The 18184-nt window shown below is 43.5% G+C and overlaps 1 protein-coding gene across 1 annotated transcript in view; it reads left to right on the top strand.

Moving 5' to 3' along the window:
* The window catches only part of cpamd8 (C3 and PZP like alpha-2-macroglobulin domain containing 8), a 47012-nt gene that overhangs the window by 19492 nt on the left and 9336 nt on the right, over positions 1-18184 (top strand). The window contains exons 24-37 of the mRNA XM_086224268.1: positions 228-526; positions 1267-1335; positions 1424-1580; positions 1665-1841; positions 4460-4541; positions 8353-8509; positions 9602-9676; positions 11214-11379; positions 11917-12003; positions 12148-12284; positions 12374-12529; positions 15396-15458; positions 16842-17092; positions 17167-17254. Of these exons, the coding sequence (XP_086080394.1) occupies positions 228-526; positions 1267-1335; positions 1424-1580; positions 1665-1841; positions 4460-4541; positions 8353-8509; positions 9602-9676; positions 11214-11379; positions 11917-12003; positions 12148-12284; positions 12374-12529; positions 15396-15458; positions 16842-17092; positions 17167-17254 (1964 nt within the window). The remainder of the gene's footprint in view (positions 1-227; positions 527-1266; positions 1336-1423; positions 1581-1664; positions 1842-4459; positions 4542-8352; positions 8510-9601; positions 9677-11213; positions 11380-11916; positions 12004-12147; positions 12285-12373; positions 12530-15395; positions 15459-16841; positions 17093-17166; positions 17255-18184) is intronic.

The following is an 18184-nucleotide window of genomic DNA, read 5'->3' as shown; positions in this document are numbered from 1 at the left end:
TATTATGAATGGCAACAAATAGGGGTTCAATGAGATGTCCCTTTATGCTTTATTTCCTGGCGTTTCCATATTAGAAAGCATTAAATCCAATATATCACAGTTTTCCAGTTTCCTACCGATAATTAGAAGATGGGTGTTGATTCACAAAGTCACAGTCAGGATTCTTTATACGTCATAAACACGTGGATAATACAAACTTTTAAACCAAGTGTCTGTTTTATCATCAGAGAGGATCCACATTTCAACCCCAAACAAGTACGAGTATCAGTACGTGAAGAAGCCGGCCAGGATGAGCCAGTTCCAAGTGGCAGTAAAGACCCACAACGATGCCCATTTTGCACTGTCCGCCACTCCCCATGACAGCGCAGGGATGATTGAGATAGTGCTGGGGGGTAGGCAGAACACTCGCTCCTGGATCTCTGTAGGAAAGATGGGCGAGCAGCTGGTCAGTGCCTCTACACCCGGTATCCTTTCCTGGGACGAGTTCCGCAGTTTCTGGATCAGTTGGAAAGGAGGCGTCGTACAGGTTGGGAGATCCTTTTCAATATCAGGATGTAGTGTTTCCATCTCGATAACAGAGGCTTGATTTGTGATCGATAAGGGAAGGACACGTAGAATCAAGAAATATCCTTCACCAGCGAGGGCAGCAAATGTGAGTTCAGGTCGGGGTGGAGAGAGTAAAAAGGACGAAGCAGGCCAAAGGGTCTGTGTGTTAGGAGGACTGGCGCCACATTTACTGGCATGCCTTCCTGTAAGGTCACGCTTAACGGGCTGATGTCACTGAGGACACTCAGTGATCCATGGCTGGTTTCTTGCATGGCACTCACTGACTGGCACGCTGCTCTCCGGCCCCACTATCCGCCTTGCACCATTCACCAAAGGGAGCAATTAAAAGCCCGCACTTGAACACTGTATTTTACAGCCCAATAGGATTCATTTATTTTCTCCGGGACGGTGGCCTCTGGTCTTTAATTTAATGTGATTATGAAATGAAAATACCTGGAAATGTTCTCTACATGGGTCTGTTTGTGTTTGTGATCAAATTGGCATCACTAACATTTGGCAGATGGACCTTATTAGTCTGGCAGTATCCAACAACAGCACCAGTTGCTTTCTAAGTGGTTTGGTTGCTCTCTAATGATGTTGTATTGACTGCTGTCTTTTCATATTTTGATTAGTTGCAGGGGTTGTAGTATACAGTTTAATTTTGATGAAGTGTTTCTTTAAAAGTGTATACCTTTCACGTGTTTTCTTCATCCTCTTCAGGTGGGCCACGGTTTACATCCATCTAATGAATCAGTAATCCTCCAGTGGGCCGGACAAATTCCTGGACAGGTTTGGCTCATTTATATATCGTTTCATACCATTTACAGTAATTTTACCTTTGAAGACAATTGAATCAGTTATTTGCTTTTCCATCCAGGTGCGACACATAGGCTTCTCAACAGGCTGGGGTTCAGTGGGGGAGTTCAAGATCTGGAGGAAGGAAGACTCTGACGAGAACCATAATGAGGCCTTCACGCTGGGGGTCCCGCACAACATGGTACCTGGATCCGAAAAAGCCTCTGCGTTTATGATTGGTAAAGTCTTTTTATGTGTATGTTTGTATCACTGTGTGTTATTTGCATCATACTCTAATCCAAAACCTTATGTACCTGCACTAGGGGATGTGATGGGGCCAACTCTAAATAACTTGGATAAGCTGTTGCGTTTGCCGTTCGGGTGTGGGGAACAGAACATGATCCACTTTGCCCCCAACGTCTTTGTGCTAAAGTACTTGCAGAAGACCAGGCAGCTCAGCCCTGAGGTTGAGAATGAGGCAACTGACTACCTGCTGCAAGGTAGGAACACACGAGTATCAGCCGGAAGAAGAGCAACAGAACAATTCAAACACAGAGGACTGTTTCATCGGGGGGTTTCACACACACCTCTTTTTGCTTGGTCAAAGAATTTGCATGAAGAAGAAATTGGAACATTGGTGCCACATCTGCAAATATGGACTGAAAAACTCACTAGACAAATGGCCAAATGTTCAATATTATGTCAAAGTAAATGACACCACTTTGGACTCCACACTTTCCTCTCGGTCATCTTTTCTGTCGTTAGGAGATGTTATTCCATTGATTCATTCAGTCCAAAATGGTGGAAGTGGTGTTGTCCAAAAAGCACCAGAGTTTCCCCTCTTGGGCTTCTGGTCCAGTTCTTCCTTGGTGCGGTTCTGGACAGGTGTGAACATACCAATCATACTCGAGTGCAAACCTAAAGCAGACTAAATAAGCAGACCGGGACCAGCCTTTCAGCAAAGTCTCAGTTTGCTCTCCAAATGAATTCTGCTTCGTATCTTTGTGGTAAAAAATGTGATCTGACCTCGGTCTGGCCAGGTGTATTTGGCATTTTTGGACACGTTAGATCATCCAAACTCAAGCAGCAGAAATAAACAAATAGAACATGTCCTTAAAAAAGTATTTGCTCTCTAGATCCTGCACCAGACATATCTGACCAGTAAACACAGTGAACATTCCCATGTGGTTTTTTAGTGACTTATTATGGTTTGCTTAGATTTTTCTTTGTGAGAACAACCTGAACAAAACTCAACTGATTCAGAACAGATCAAACCAACTGTGGATGTTGCAACACCCTAAGTTGAAGAATTGCCTTTGGTGCCTCAGGTGCCACCTGCCTGTCTCTGTGTGTCACTGATGATATACAGATTATAGGTTCTGCTGATGCTCTGTGCTTCAAGGTTCCCACTGACTTCCTCCAGTTAGCAGCTGTTTAAACTCAGGAAACAAGAGCGTCAAATTAAATTCTCAGAGTGTGCCTCTCAACAAGTCAAATCCCTCGGTGCCCTGCAGTGTGAAAAGAGCGGAAGGAATTGCTGGCAAGTTGTATACTGTTGTTGAGTTTTCTGGAAACTATTGGAGTCAAGTTTACCTTGGATAATGGATTTTGTTTGTGGAACTGGATTTCTTGGACAGAATATTGTTGGCCTGGCTGGCACTTAATACTTTGGATCCTGGGTTGGAACATGATGGTGTATGTTGTTACCCAGAGCTCCCCTGACCAATCTTTCCTCCAGCTGTTCTGTTTTCTCCATTGATACCCTTGCAAAAACCTGCTGTTGTTTTGGAAAAGCTCACCTTCACTTAGTCTCACTAGACTCTCATCACGTGCTAAACCAGTGACAAGTCATCTTGCACATGCGTGTAACAGAGTTTGCACACAAACACCGGGCAGGAAGCAAGAGTCTCAGGGTTATTCCTGCCATCCTGACACTGGAAAGGATTTTGAGGCTTGCCATTGAGCTACAGGAATGCATTGCGCAAAAGATAATAAGCCAAAAGACACATGAAGATTTCCTGCACCAGTTTTGACAGGAAGGCTCCAAAAACAGGAGCTCTGAAAGAATTGGTGGTACTTTAAATGGTAGCGCTTCACAATACTGTGTTATTCACACGCACATTCATACACCGAAGCAGAGAGTGCCAAGCTGCTCATCAGGTGCAATTAGGTTCAGTATATTGCTCAAGGATATTTGTGGTTTGGCGGAGTTGTGGGGTAAAACCAGTGAGTAAACACTTATCGTTAAAAAAAAGCAACAAAAAAACGATATTATTGCATTACAGCCATTTTGTGGTTGCCGATCATAGCGGTGTCACTTAAATTAGAATCAGATTAAATGCTCTTGGAATACTGGCCTTGTTGAAAACACTGGCATTATTACAGCGTATCTTTTGAAAGAGGAAAGTCGTGTGCTTTCCACATTAACCACTTTTGATTTGTTTTTCCTCAGCAAAGGAGGTGATGTGAACACGCATCTATCTGTTGGTTTATCAGCAGAAAGCTAATGAATGGGTTTTGATAACATTTGGTGGAAAGATTTGCATTGTTACAAGGAAACAGATTAACTGTTTGAAGAGGATCTGGATTGAATTGTAGATGCTGTTTACTTACGACTGTTTAGACCACTGCAGCTATTAGCGATATTTCTGCATATGTCATAGACAAATCCTAATTAAATTCCTCGGGGATACAAAATACTGAAGAACTGTTTTTGGATACAGGAAGGAGTCGAACGTGCTCACACGAAGTCCTGTCCAGTGCTCTCAACGTGAGGCGAACCTATGAAGCAAACATTAGAAAACAGGTCCAATGTAGCTGCAGCACACTGATAGCTGGCAAGAAACTTTATTAATTAAGGACTAGTGTTTCAACGCCTCATCATCAGACTCTGATCGAGACATACAGTAAAGTCTCTTGCCAGCTATCTGTGTTGCTCCGTCTACTTTGGACCTTTTTTTTCTGATGTTTCCCCCAAAGTACTATTTTCTGATGTTTTAACGTACAGACAGATTCCGATGATGCTCTGTTCACATTCTGTAGCCTCCTTGGCGGAGGTATGCCCCCCGTGAGCGCTTTCTAGTTTAATACATTCATGTACTTTGCTTACTACCTCCAGGCTACCAGAGACAACTGACCTACAAAAGGCAGGATGGATCCTACAGCGCCTTTGGAGAAAGGGATTCCTCCGGCAGTATGTGGTAAGTCACTGTAGGTGTTGAAGTTTACACAACTCATACCAGCCAATCTATGCTTCGCTGTAGCCACATTCTTTAACTTTAACTGGGACATAGGTTGCAGGCCAAAGCGACGGAGGTTTTTATCAGCATCTCTGTACACGCTGACCGGTGAGCTTTTCCTCGGAGTGTTTATTTCATGTTTACACTGCATGGGGGCCGCTGGGCGGACAGAACCATCTCATAATATTTATAAGACTAAAATCAATGCTCTCAATGGGGAGCTCCAGTGCTTGGTTGTTTTTTTTTGTTTTGTAGACCCACACGCAACGTGCATACCTCAGGTTGATTTATGAGCTGAGGTGGGTATTATGATATTTAATAGAGCTAACGTTGTGAAACAGCAGGTTACATAAACAACTGAGAATCCTAAACAAACTGCATAATTGGATCCCTGAGGTAGGCGAAGCTGTCAAAATTTATTTGCAGTTAATCAGGGTTCATATCCGTGGCACTGAGCGGACCCATGCTGCTTTGGCCCCGCAGACGAGCTCTTAATGCTACCCTAGGAGACAGAGAGCTATAAGTTGTCTGGAGCCACTTCACCAAATGGCTCTCTACATTTTTGTTGACATGTTCTAGAAAATGGAAGTAGTGCATGCCTCTTAATGACTCACTACCTGGGTGTAATTGGTAACATTAGTCTGCCATGGAAACCTTGAACCCTGATGACTGTGAGAACATATTAGGATGTAACAAGTCGAGGTTTCTCTTGAAGCCCGGGGCAACCAATGTGGGTTGTGGGCACAACACAGATGTTGAACCTTCCGTAAACCTGCATCACACGTTATGAATCCACCAACAATATGTTTGCATCCAAAACAAGCTCTACTTTTGTTGCCGTGCCAGAGTTCACAAGTGAAGCGGTACATTTACTGCCTGCTTGAAAGCAGCGTAATGCAGTGTTAATGTATCCCAGCTTGTAAAAATGTATCAGAGCAGAAATGGACAGGATCTAATTAAAAGATTGAACATAATGACACAGGCTGGCAGTAATCGTTTGCTCCGGAGTGCTGGCCACACACACAAACACACGCATACACGGGTGTGTGTTGCCGTGTGTGTGTGTGTGTGGGTGTGCGTGTGTAAACCTCTCAGTGACAACATTCACTACCCCAGGCTGACTCCAACTGTAGCCCTCTCAACTGTAAGTCTTTGAACTTTTTACATAATCTCACCAGTGTAAAGTCAAACAATGTGTTCTTTCATTTTGTGATCTTTCTTGTCATTTTCCACGAGTTCCACGAATTATTGTGATTATTTTTGCTGCGCACAAACATCCAAGCCCCCCATTTCCCAGCCCTGCTCCCTTGTACCTCTCTTTGTGAGACCAGGCCAGCCCAACGGTGACCATCTGGTTTGAAAAGCTCCGTTGTGCCTTTCTCCATTTATGTTTGAGAAAATCTTTAGATTAAGTTTTAAACTGGAACCCGATCAACCAGCGAGCAGATGAACGGTGTCTAGAAAATATTTGCTTCAAAAAACATTGTCGGAAAATAGAGAAAAAGGCAAAGATACAGCACTGTGTAAATGATTATCTTAAGAGTTAAGGAACTTCTCATCCCATTAAGACACTGAGAACAATATTTATCATCCAGTATTGTTTAAAATTACTATATTTGCTGGCCAACTGACCTTTTTTTTTAACATTTCTCATTAGAAAGGGAGATTGTGTCTCTGCACTGTTGTGTACAATCGCAGGAACACTAGAAACTCAAAATGGCCGGATACGCTTTAGTATTGAGCGTTGTTTGGTACATCTTTGTGAAGTTGCTAATAAATCCTGTTTTCCATAAAACAAGGTTGAGATATTGAGGCTCTGACTCCCGGCTGAAACACAGATGGAGGCGAAGGTGTCAAGTCTAACGTACCACGGAAGCAGAGGAACGGAGAATTATTAACTCTCCTTATATAATAACCTCTGAGAGAGCGGTGCAGCACCCAGACTTTCTCTGACAGTCTTAGACGTCGACTGTACATGTCGAGGCTGGCATGGCATTCGTGTCTGCCCAGAGACTGATCTGACAATGTTAGCGGGGTTAGGGGGCTGAATACCAGAGATAGAAAGAACTGATAGCTCTTGCTGTATTAACTTAATATCTATTTCCACTTCTGTGCCAAAGAAGCAAGCCAACATTTTTTTTTTTTTGCAGTAGCTTGTCTATAGAGACATTGTAGAAGCCTTTATTCGAGAAAACAAAATCACGACATCATCTGAAAGTTTAACAAATATTAAGACTGAAAGGTTTGTCATAAAAGTTTTCATTCAATTATAATATAGACCTCTAAACACAAGGAGAAAGTGGTTCTCTCTGGATTCTCTGGATTGAAATGTTTGTTGCATAGTCGTAGCAGTAGCCTCTGATTCATCCTTCCAGCTTCAGCAGTCTCTAGGCCGCCAGTTCGCACCCCTTTATAGAAATATCTTGTCATAATCCCACCTCAGTGTCTTCATAGCGAAAGGCAGCTCCAACTCATAACATTCCCCTGTATTCTTGTCAATCTGGTCTTCATCATGCAGCTATCTATCGTCTTTCAGAAATCCCTCATATTCACCCTTTGAAGTGTTTAATCGGTCGAGGGTGGCTCAGAAGACGGGATTTGGGGGGCGTAAAAGTTAGCAAACAGGAGAAAGAATACGAGAAGGTGACCTCAGCCAAGCGCTGAGCGGTGGAAGTGAGCTGTTGAGTACTTCCTTTCTTCCCCAAACTAAATCATATTTACACTTTCCAGGACCTTCCCCTAGGGCCAAACGTTTAAAACCTGTGACACAATATTCCTTAAAAATATAAAAAGTCCTCGAGGTTTTATCCCTACTTTTTTTGTCTCTGGGGAGGAATAACATCGAGCCAGATTCCAACCAGAGAAGATTTAATGTTTCACTTTATGAGTTTTTTTTTTCCCCCTCTCGTCTCCCCTGGTGCTCTTTCTTGGATCGTGGTCTCACTTGCGAGCTGCTTTGAGAAAGCATTACATGACCTGTTTGGCTCTTTCTCCATTTCCATATTGTGTTTCATTCTTTTTATGTTAAGCATCTTGGCTCATCCTATACAAGTCAGTCAAGGGGTAGTGAAATGTTTTGCTGTCACTGTGGAGATGTTGGCTGCAGCTTTCCACTGCTACCCGGAGGTCTGTTGTTTATGGATGATAGTGTGTTTATTAGCTCAGCCATGTCCCCCCAAGGCTGACCTCCTTGGTTCCCTTGGTACTCCTCCACCGTGGCCCTCTAAAACCATGGCTCATAAACCTTCAGTTCCACTCCCAGGCGCTCTAGATTCACACACCTTCGTCCCTGAGATCTGTGTTTGTATAAGCTGCGGAATGCTTTTGGGGGGGACTCACACGCAGAAACGATGGGCCTGTGTGTGAGATTCTCAAGAGCGCAGCTGCCGCATCTTGTAGCTGCGATCAGACCACGACACACCCATCTGCTCCCTGCATGTCCTTTATTTTCTTTTTTTTCCTCTGTTTCATCGAATGCATACAAACATAGTTGTCCACTCTTTCCCTCATTTGACAAAACTTTCCCCCAGCTGCACTCTTCTGTATGAGCCCCCCCCCCCCCCCTTGTTGACAGATTGACAGTGTGTTACTGGTTGCAAAACTTCACACTCAGCTGAAAAAGTGTTAGCCTTCCAGCAAAGTGGGACAGTTAAGTAATTTTTGGGATTTGCCAGCACATGTTTGCAAGGGTCTTTGATAACTCCTCTCGTATCTCCCCTATACCCCCCCAAACCTCCTTCATCTCTCTCACCTCCATCCTTCCTTCTTCTAGGTTGACAGCATTCGTGCTCAAGTCTTTCGCACAGTCTCGCGGTTTCATCTTTATCGACCCTGAGGAGCTTCGAGCTGCCAAATCCTGGCTCATCAAACATCAGCGAGACGATGGTTCCTTCCCCGCCATGGGGCGCATCCTGAACAAAGACCTGCAGGTAGATGTGGTGATGTGTGTGTGTGTGTGTGCGTGTGTGTGTGGGGGGGGGGGGGGGGGGGTCAGGGAGTTCCTGCAATTATGAAGGTGGAAGGAAAGTAAAAGCCACATTGTCATTCCTGATTATGTCATCAGGGTTATCTTGAGTTTGGTCTCAAATCTTTGACAGAACCTGTGGTTTCAGGGACTTTGGGGGGAAAATTTGAGAGATGAGCTTGTAGCAGGAAGAGGAGGTCTGATGAAAGAAGTTATCAAGTTGCCTCATGGAAAGTGTAAGATTCAAATTCAGGCCCCTCTGTTTTTATGCCTCCAGTCAGCACAGTCGGGGGGTGGGGGTGGGGGGCATGTTTTCCGGGTCGCATGACTGTACATACGTAAGTCCCGCTCTCGCTAACGTGATATCTTAGGAACACCCAAATGGAATGTCTGAAAAATATGACAAAACACATCCGGTTGAACTCAAGAATGAACTGAAAAGATTTGGGCTGTCAAAGGTCAGGATCGCAATGACCTGCCGTACAAATCACTGTAGTGAATGTGATAGCTCAGGAATGCCTGGAGGAAATCTCATTACATTTGGCACAAACATCCACTACTCATAATTATTTATTTTACGACAGCCATGTTGTATGAGATGCTATGTTTGGACCTGTTGGGCTTCAAAAAAATTAAAAAAAAAAAATCACCTGTTGAAAGGAGTAAAAGCCAACACACACACACACACCCAACGCACAGCATGCATGAAAACAGCCATTACCCTACTATTTTCTTGGCTAAAACCCTCGTGCAGGCACAGAAAAAAAAACTTCTTCTCATAAGCAATGATGTCACACCACCCAACACGACTCAACTATTCAAGCTGCAGCCATTATCAGTAAAAAGTGTTAACATTGGCAGCATACCTGTAGCTTTTTGTTCCGTTGTCTTGAATGCAGCTCAATGGCCGTCTGCATTCTTCTCTATGTATTCTCTCTGTGCTTGACGCGAAAGCTAATTTGACGATTTTTTTTTCCCCCATTAATTTGACTCATTCAAGGTTAATTTCTCTACATTGTGTCATGAAATGAAAGCTAATGCTCGCGTTTGTCCACAGGGAGGGATCCATGGGAAGATTTCCCTTACAGCTTATGTAGTAGCAGCTCTCTTGGAAACAGGGATATCAACAGAGGTAAGCAATCCAGCCCAGTCATATATCACTGCAGGCTGCGCCTCTCCATTACAGCTGCTGCTCTGTGCCAAGCTAAACAGTGGTAAATGTGACAAACAAGCCTAGCTAAAACAAAAAAGTTCAAAATTTAGGTTTTCCTGTCTTCTTCTCCAGATGTAGTGGTGTCGTTTTTTTTGTTGTTGTTGTTGTTTTTTTGAGTTTTTTAATCATCAAGGGCAACACGTGGTTCTCTCCCTGTCCCATTTGAAGCACTTATTCATGCAGCCCATCCCACCAGCCCGGGTCGTGTGTGAACATATCGCTGAATTCCTGATAGCTGCAAAGATGGATGTGCTGGCAGACAGCCTACTCATATTTGTTATGCCCCAGTGCTGCTATTCTAATATCTAATCACGTTTTGGACTACATTAAAAGATTTTGGCAGACGTGCAGAGACAATTAGGTTCAGTGAAACACTCCTCGGTTACATTCCTTTCTGTATCATTTCTACTTCTCCCTTGTCACTCCAACTTCACTCTCTGTTTTTGACTTGTCTTTGCTTACGTACTTTTACCTCATTCTGAAAGCACAGGGAACATTCTATTGCCTATTCCAGCGATAGATTATACATTGTATATATTTTAGTTAAGATTGTTGTTGTCTTTGCTCACGATTTATCATAGTTGACTCCATATTTAACATTTCCTCTCCCTAACTCCTCTTTATCTATCCCTCCCTTTGCCCTGCGATCTTTCCAAAGGGCCTCTTCTGAGAATCTGTCCTTTTACAACAGATAAAAACTCAAAAGGTATCCTTCACATCAAAGCAAAACTTCCATCCCCCCTTCAATTTCACTTAATTAAAAGATGACTGTTGCAATTGCAGTGAGCGGCTGCGGAGCCCTCTCATCCAAGGTCACATCTGCATGAGATGAAAGTCGACTCTCAACCTTTTAAAGACCAAAAAAAAAAAGTTTATTCAATAACTGCATCTGAGTAGAGTAGACGGCTCTGAGTTTGGACAGTGGAGAGGAGTCCCGTCTCCTGCGGGGTGGTGACTCTGATGTAGGGAAAGGGTAGCTCAAGGTCAGATCATGTACGAAGTATGTCTGATGATTGTAGTACTGTTCTTTTGCTGAAACATGTATCAAGAAAAATGCAGTAGATCAAGTGTTGGTACTGTAGAGAAAACAGTAGACAGTTGTGTGCAGGACGCAATTTGTTGCCATCATTCTTATTGACGTGACTTTGCAGGAATTAGCTCCAAATTTGGCACAAACATCCACCGGGACAAAGGATGAACTGAAAATATTTGGGTGTTCAACGTTCAAGGTGGCTGTGACATATAGACATTCAACCAAAATGTGACAATTCTATTTTTAACTGAACTCTTAGTTTTTAATGTTATCCTTTGAACTGTCATTCACTTTATTCATCTGTGTTATTCAGTTTTATGGCACATCAGTTCCCCTCAACTCTACCATCAAAAATCTTGCAAGTTTAATGTGGTTGCTGGCGTTCATCTCATTTTCATCTGTGTAATGCACTGTCCGGTTCAGGAAGAGAAAGTGGCAGTGGCCAAGGCAAAGGATTTCCTGGAGAGCAACACCTACTCTGCTGATGACCCTTACACCACAGCCCTGTCTGCATACGCCTTGGCTCTGCTACGCAGCCCCTACGCCCCTTTGGCCCTACGTCGCCTAAACCACATGGCCATTACACAAGGTACCGCTCACGGATGTATGAAAATATGGAGCCTCGTTCCTTCCTATGAAAGTTACTCAGTGAAGCCAAAAAAAATTATCGATCTCAGGGTACAGACTTAAGCACCGTATGACCCATAGAAGACTTTCAACACGTTATTTTGTCAATTGACCGCATCAATTCAATTATGACATAACTCAGATGACCTACCAGATAAACAATTGGAGATTCCGCTTAAAAAAAAACAACAAAACAGTCGCACACAAGATACTGGGCAGAAATAAATGTGAATGAAACTTCTTTAACCTCAACAGTGGTCCACTCCTCCACTTCCTCTTTGTTATCTCTGGTTGGATTTGCTTTGGTGACGTCCTTCCTCTCTGCTTGACTTTAACTGTCGGTCCAGTTTTTCAAGATTTTGGAGAATTTGGTAGTCAGAGTTAGTTGACTTGCAGTTATGGTTAAAGTAACAGTTATGGAAAGATGCTGAAAAGGCAGACGTTTCAATGTCTGTTGTTGTCTGTAATTGCTGTCTGTCTCTCTTATTTGTCCCTGCAGACGGACTCACCCACTGGAGTCTGACTGGTAGCACGATGACGGACGAAGACACGTTCATGGGCTTCAGCGATGGCCTTTCTCAATCAGGTAAACCGTTGACCTATTAGAATATAGTATCACCTAACCATTGGAAATAGGTCGTAGTTCTAGTTCCTGCCATCCTGTCAACCAACAGCATTGATCTGATGCTTTACGGTATAAAATAGCTCCATCATAATTGTTCATCCACAGTGGTCTCCGCAGAAGTTGAGATGACGGCCTATGGTCTCTTGACCTACACCCTCCTGGGAGATGTGGCCTCTGCCCTGCCTGTGGTCAAATGGCTCTCCCAGCAGAGGAATGCTCTGGGGGGCTTCTCTTCTACACAGGTGGACCCTGCTTTTCCTGGCTTCTATGCTCTTTTTTTTGGCTCCAGCACTTCTAGAAACATCAGTTTAAAGTTTACTTTGTGTTGCAGGACACATGTGTTGCCCTGCAAGCTCTGTCAGAGTACGCCATCCTGTCCTATGTTGGAGGCGTCAATCTTACCATTTCGTTGGCTTCCACGAACCTCGACTTCCAGGAGACTGTTGAACTCAACAGGGACAACAAGAAACTCCTTCAGAGCGCCAAGGTCAGCAGGCTTTATTCTCGTATGACAAAGTTACAGGGCTGACAGTACACAATCGACATTGTTTAATGTATGAAGGGATTGCATTTTGATGTAAAACAGCTTTGTTTCTTGAAGGAAACTTTAGGATTTTCCTTTAGATTGTCTAAACCCAAAGCTTCCCACTCATTTGTTGGCAAAAAAAAATCCACTGCTTGACTTGTTTCAACTTTGTTCCCAACATCTTTTTTATTTCTGAAGAGTACATCGGTAAACACCAGTGGTTGCATACAAACGTAATAACACATCAAGTATTCTTGTATTCCTCCTTGCCTCCCTCAACCCCATACACCCAAGTAAAATATGACTGACATTAGCGACAGTCTGACAGCCTCACATTTAGGAAATGGATTTTTGCCTTGGGGGGTTCAGCAGAGAACCACCACGGATCCTCGTCTTCGTTCAAAACAAAAAAAGCCAACAAACCCTGTACATTCTGGCTCTTGTAATTCTTCTGGTGTTTGAGTTAAAAGCAGCACCACAGCTCTTTACTCTCTTTCCCCTGGTCATGTAGCACCACTTTCATGAAAGACCAGTTTTATGAAACTGAAATACTTCTATAAATGATTGCCAGCACTTCAAAGGGATATATTTTGTTTACAAGAAACTGCGCTAATGCCATTTCGAAAAGTTTCCCTCTTAATTACAGTGACTGATGACTGCCTATGTAGCAGAGCCACAATCTGACATTCAACATTAATCTCTGTTTTTCCATGTGCAGCTGTTATGTTGCCAGGACCTTTTCATATACAAACCAAACCAGGATTAAAGGCTAATTCCAGTATTTTTGAACCTGGCCCTTATTTTCCTGTGTGTTTGGGTCAAAATCAAGTTTTTGCTCACTGAATCGAAATTGAGTGAGTGATTGTTTTTGTGCTTTTGTGTATATATGCCAGGTCAACACAATAACTTACCTAATAACATTACCGTCTGCAGCAGGTCCTCTGCTCTTGGAACAATGTTTTCTTCAGAGAAAGGGGCTTTGATGTAGGTTTTCTTCTCCTATTTGACTGGCAGTAATCATCCTGCTCGCCATGGTCACTGTGAACATGATGGTCCATACATAGACTGCATTTACACTCCGTGTGACATTAAGTAGCCACAAATTCAGCAGGAACCTGTCCCCCTAATGTCAATTGCTTATTTTTTAATCTCTTAGATGACACGAGATGTAACATTTTGATGACAACTCTCACACTCTTTTTGTCCTCATGAAACAACTGGCCTCCTTCAAGACTTCAGTTCCTCCCTCTTTCTTTCAACCCAGGCAGATGGCAGCCCACCCTGAGTCTGCTTGTACTTGAGGTTTCTTCCTGTTTAAAGGGAATTTCTCCTCACCACTGTCACCAAACTGCTTGCTTATGTGGGAACTGTTAATTTTAGATTCATAAAGAGCAGGGATCTGCTCTCTATGGAAAGCAAACGGGCTGTATTTATGGAGCGCATTTCCACCTTGGCGATACTCATTGCTCTTTACAGTGTCGCCCACACACACTGATGGTGGAGGCTGCCTTCAGGAGAAGTTGAATTACTCACTCAAGGACACTTCAGCATGGTCACAGGGGGGGAAGTGAAGATGAGACCTGTGACCTCTCATTTGCTGGACAGCTACTCTGAGCCATGGGTACCCTAAAGTGCTAAGGACAACTTCTGAATTGGTTCTAAATAAGTAAAATTGAACTGAATTTGTCAGACACATATCTATCTTTGTAGGGATCCTTTCAATGGTGTTGACAATATTTTACTGTCAGTGGCCAAAGCGCTCAGTATTTGAACAATAACTGTAATTTTGGTTCCTATTATTTTTTTGACACAAACACAAGAGGAAGTAGTTTGAAGGTCGAAAAATACTGAAAAATCCTTTAACTGGGCTTTATGGGTCTAATGATTTTAAGGGTGAGTCTGTAGCAAGGTGCACTGCTTCAACACCGGAAGCATATGTCCCCTGCGTCCAACACGCTAAATGTCCGTTAGAACAAGCAAAATGTCTGCTTGGACAAATGAAACACTGGGAGGGACAAGCGAAACACTGACTAGGACAAGCTAAATGCCTGCTAGGACAAGCTAAATGCCTGCTAGGACAAGCTAAATGTCTGCTAGGACAAATGAAACACTGGGAGGGACAAGCAAAACACTGACTGGGACAAGCTAAATGCTTGCTAGGACAAGCTAAATGCCTGCCAGGGCAGGCTAAATGCCTGCGAGGACAAGCTGAAGGCTGGTTAGGACAACCAAAACACTGTCTAAGACAAACTAAATGCCAGCTGGACAAGCTAAACAATAGCTAGGACAAGCTGAACAGTGGCTAGGACACGCTAAACTAAAACTAAACTAAAAATTAGAAACATCTTGACAAAAAAACTTGAAATACATGCAAAGGGCAGCAGCTCTGCGATCACCATCACCACCGCACATGTCTAGAGGCCCATAAATCAAGCCATATTAATTTGGTATATGTGAATATTTAGTTTCTTTTAAGGAACAATGCTGCAGACGTCACCTTTTAAGAGCTGTGCTTTACTGGCCTGTTTGCCCACACTTTACAAACTAGCTACTAGTCAGGACATCAGTTTACCACTACTATTTGTGCAAAGGGTCAGACCGAGTGATTCAGGTGAGAGTGCAGTACATCCTCTCCGCCAGACATGTCCCTCTACTGGGATTAGTGGTGTCAGCTTAATTGGGGGCAATTAAGGTCTGCTGGTTAGTAGCCAGGGAGCCAGTAGTGGCGCTGCAGCAGCCTACAACATTCATTCACTTGATAAATGACTCACTCACCTCTCCCTGCCCCCTCTGACTCCCTTTGTTTCTCTTCTTTCTTTTTTGTCAGATCCCCAGTATCCCCACAGGGCTTTTTGTTAGCGCTAAAGGAGAAGGCTGCTGCCTCATGCAGGTATTGTAGTACTACACACACACACACAAACACACACAGAGCACTATTGAGCGTTGCCCAAAAAGGAGCTGTAATGTTATGCTTACCTCATCTGCAAGAATTTGCTAGCTGGGGAGTCAGTTGCTGTCACTCCATTATGTTCAAATTCCTGACTGTAAATTGGAGTAATCTGGTAGAGTTTAGCCAGTTGTTGTTTATGTGTTTATTATTCCTGCTGTTTTCTTGTGGTCTCCTGGATAGGACGCTGTTTACTTCCTACTTTGTCACGGACGAACAAAGACCCCATTCATAAACAAGCAGGCTTTTTTTTTATTGTTGGATGATGATCTCGCCTTTTTTTTCTTATCAGTGTTTTTCTACTTGAAATCCAAACAAGACATGAATGAAAAAGCATGTGTAATCAAAGATGTTTATAATCCTTTTTTTCCAAAATATGTACGTGTGAGCTATGACTGGAGTTGGTACCAGCTGTTGTGTTCTACTGGGCAATGAACTTAAACATCTTCTAACTTGTCCTCTTCGGCACGTTTTTCACACACGATTTCTTTCTTCAGACCTCTCTCTCTCTCTCTCTCTCTCTCTCTCTCTCTCTCTCTCTCTCTACTGTCCCTCCATCCACACTTCTCTGTGCATCAACACATCCTTCTGACAGCCCCTCGGGCCAGCAGCACCTGGCCTCTAATGTTTATGTTTGCAGATATACTGTGATGAGTATATGTCCTGTGCCCCAAGATGATCATTTAGTAGTTTTACACATGTCTAAATCTTACAGATTTACTCAGAACGGCTACAATTCTTAGGCTTAGCCTGCAGTTGTAGTCTGGTTTGGTCCGCTGAGTATGATTTGTGGTTTAGGCTCTAAAGTGCTTCCTTTTTCCACTGACTCGCCAGTCTTTCTTGGGCCAGCAACCATTACTTACATTTACTAATGTTTGCAAGTGGTTTACTGTCAATCTTTGGTTCACATAGTGGTCAACCAAAGACTGACAAATATTTGTTTCCTCACAGAAGAATGCGCTTCACAAATTGCTGCTTTAAACTTTTGGGAAACAAATGAAGACTTCATTTGATAGACGAGACTATAACGAACTTTCTGAAATACACGGTGTCTCAGTATAAAGACTTGATGAGGCATCTTATTCTGTTTAAAAGTATAACTGCTGTCAAAATAAGATCATAAATTAGGAATAACATCTCAGGTATGTAATGATGTCACAATCACTAATCGTTGCAAGCCAGGGTTCCAAACGAAGAACAAGTTGAATTTAACAAGCATAGAAAGTAAAACCATAATCTTTATCACATTCATACAAAAAAAACATTGCAAACATTTCTCAAGTTTCCTCAAGTGCTACCTTACTACTCCTCTCTTTGTGTCTGCAGATCGATGTTTCTTACAACGTACCTGACCCAGTATCCAAGCCGGCTTTCCAGCTCAAGGTAGACCTGAAAGAGCCTTTTCAGGAGCGACACCCTCAAACTCCCTCCTCCCGTCATCCTGCCTCACGCTCCCGGAGCCGAGCCGACAACCGTTCTGAGCTCAACCGGAAGCGGCGGGCGCCTATAGACGATGACGACCCAGCAGCCCACCAGGACAAAATGGACTTTCACATCTCCTTAGAAGTTTGTGCCAGGTAGAAGACACCACATGTGTGAGCGGTGATGTCACTCTGGTACGTGCAGGGGTCTAACCTGTCTCCCTGTGTAGGTGGCTGCATTCAGGCTCCTCCAACATGGCGGTCATTGAAGTTCCTATGATTTCCGGTTTCAGAGCAGATGTGGAAAGTCTTGAACGGGTAATCACACACATGCAAGCATGTTTTCAAAGATTTATTGTGTGTCCTCTTCAACATACTGGCTATTTGTTAGGAGTCAAAGACGACTACCCAGTCAGGAAAGGTACTCAGGTAACTGGCTGAACTGAAAAGCAGGTAGAAGAAGACAGATGCATCCACATCTGGAGGCCATTTGACAAAACGCAGTATGTCATGGAATTTATCAGACTCCTCCTGTTTCCTTTGCAGACTGGTTTTGCGAAAGCTCACATTCGCACCCACGGAGGATGCACCCTTGAACATACTTGCACAAACAAACGCACATATTGGACGTGCATTCTTTTCTTCCAGTGCAGTGGGAGATGTTTCAATGTAAATATTTGTCAGAGCAGGAAGCAGTTAAGTGTTTATCTGACATTCCCTTCATTGTTGTGAGACGTTGCTGGACACAACAGGAAAACATTTTGGCTGTGATAAGGCCCTCTGATTGCTGCGGGCTGTACACTGTGAAAGTATCTTGTGCGTCTGTATTTGTGTGCATATGTGTGTCAGTACAGGGCTTTTTTTTTTGTTAGAGTTTGATAAGAGCAAGGTCAGGTTCTGTTAAACGTGTGAGAAATGATAGGTGAGTTCAGGAGTGGTGATACTGATAGAAAGACATGGAAAAACGGAGGGAAATTTTAGAGCTAAATGCGGGTCAGCTCCTTCGCCACCCATCAGACGTTGGTCCTTCATTACCAGACAGCGGACGGGACTCAGTCTGCAGGCGTCCACCACTAAAAGAGGCACCTCTCTGACTACCTGGGGAGATGTTAAACTCGCACACATGTATTCTAGCGCATGTGGGTCCCGTTGAGGCTGACCTGAGTTGTAGTGGCTAACAAGCTCAGTTTACACCCCCGCTGTCGTCCCGTGGGGTTTTACTGCTGCCTGCCCGACTGCCACTTACAT

Source organism: Aulostomus chinensis, chromosome 14 (genome assembly GCF_037954235.1).
Source record: "Aulostomus chinensis isolate RoL2024-O1b breed Wild chromosome 14, RoL_Achi_v1.0, whole genome shotgun sequence".
Classification (NCBI taxonomy): domain Eukaryota; kingdom Metazoa; phylum Chordata; class Actinopteri; order Syngnathiformes; family Aulostomidae; genus Aulostomus; species Aulostomus chinensis.
This window is presented reverse-complemented; position numbering and strand designations above follow the sequence as displayed.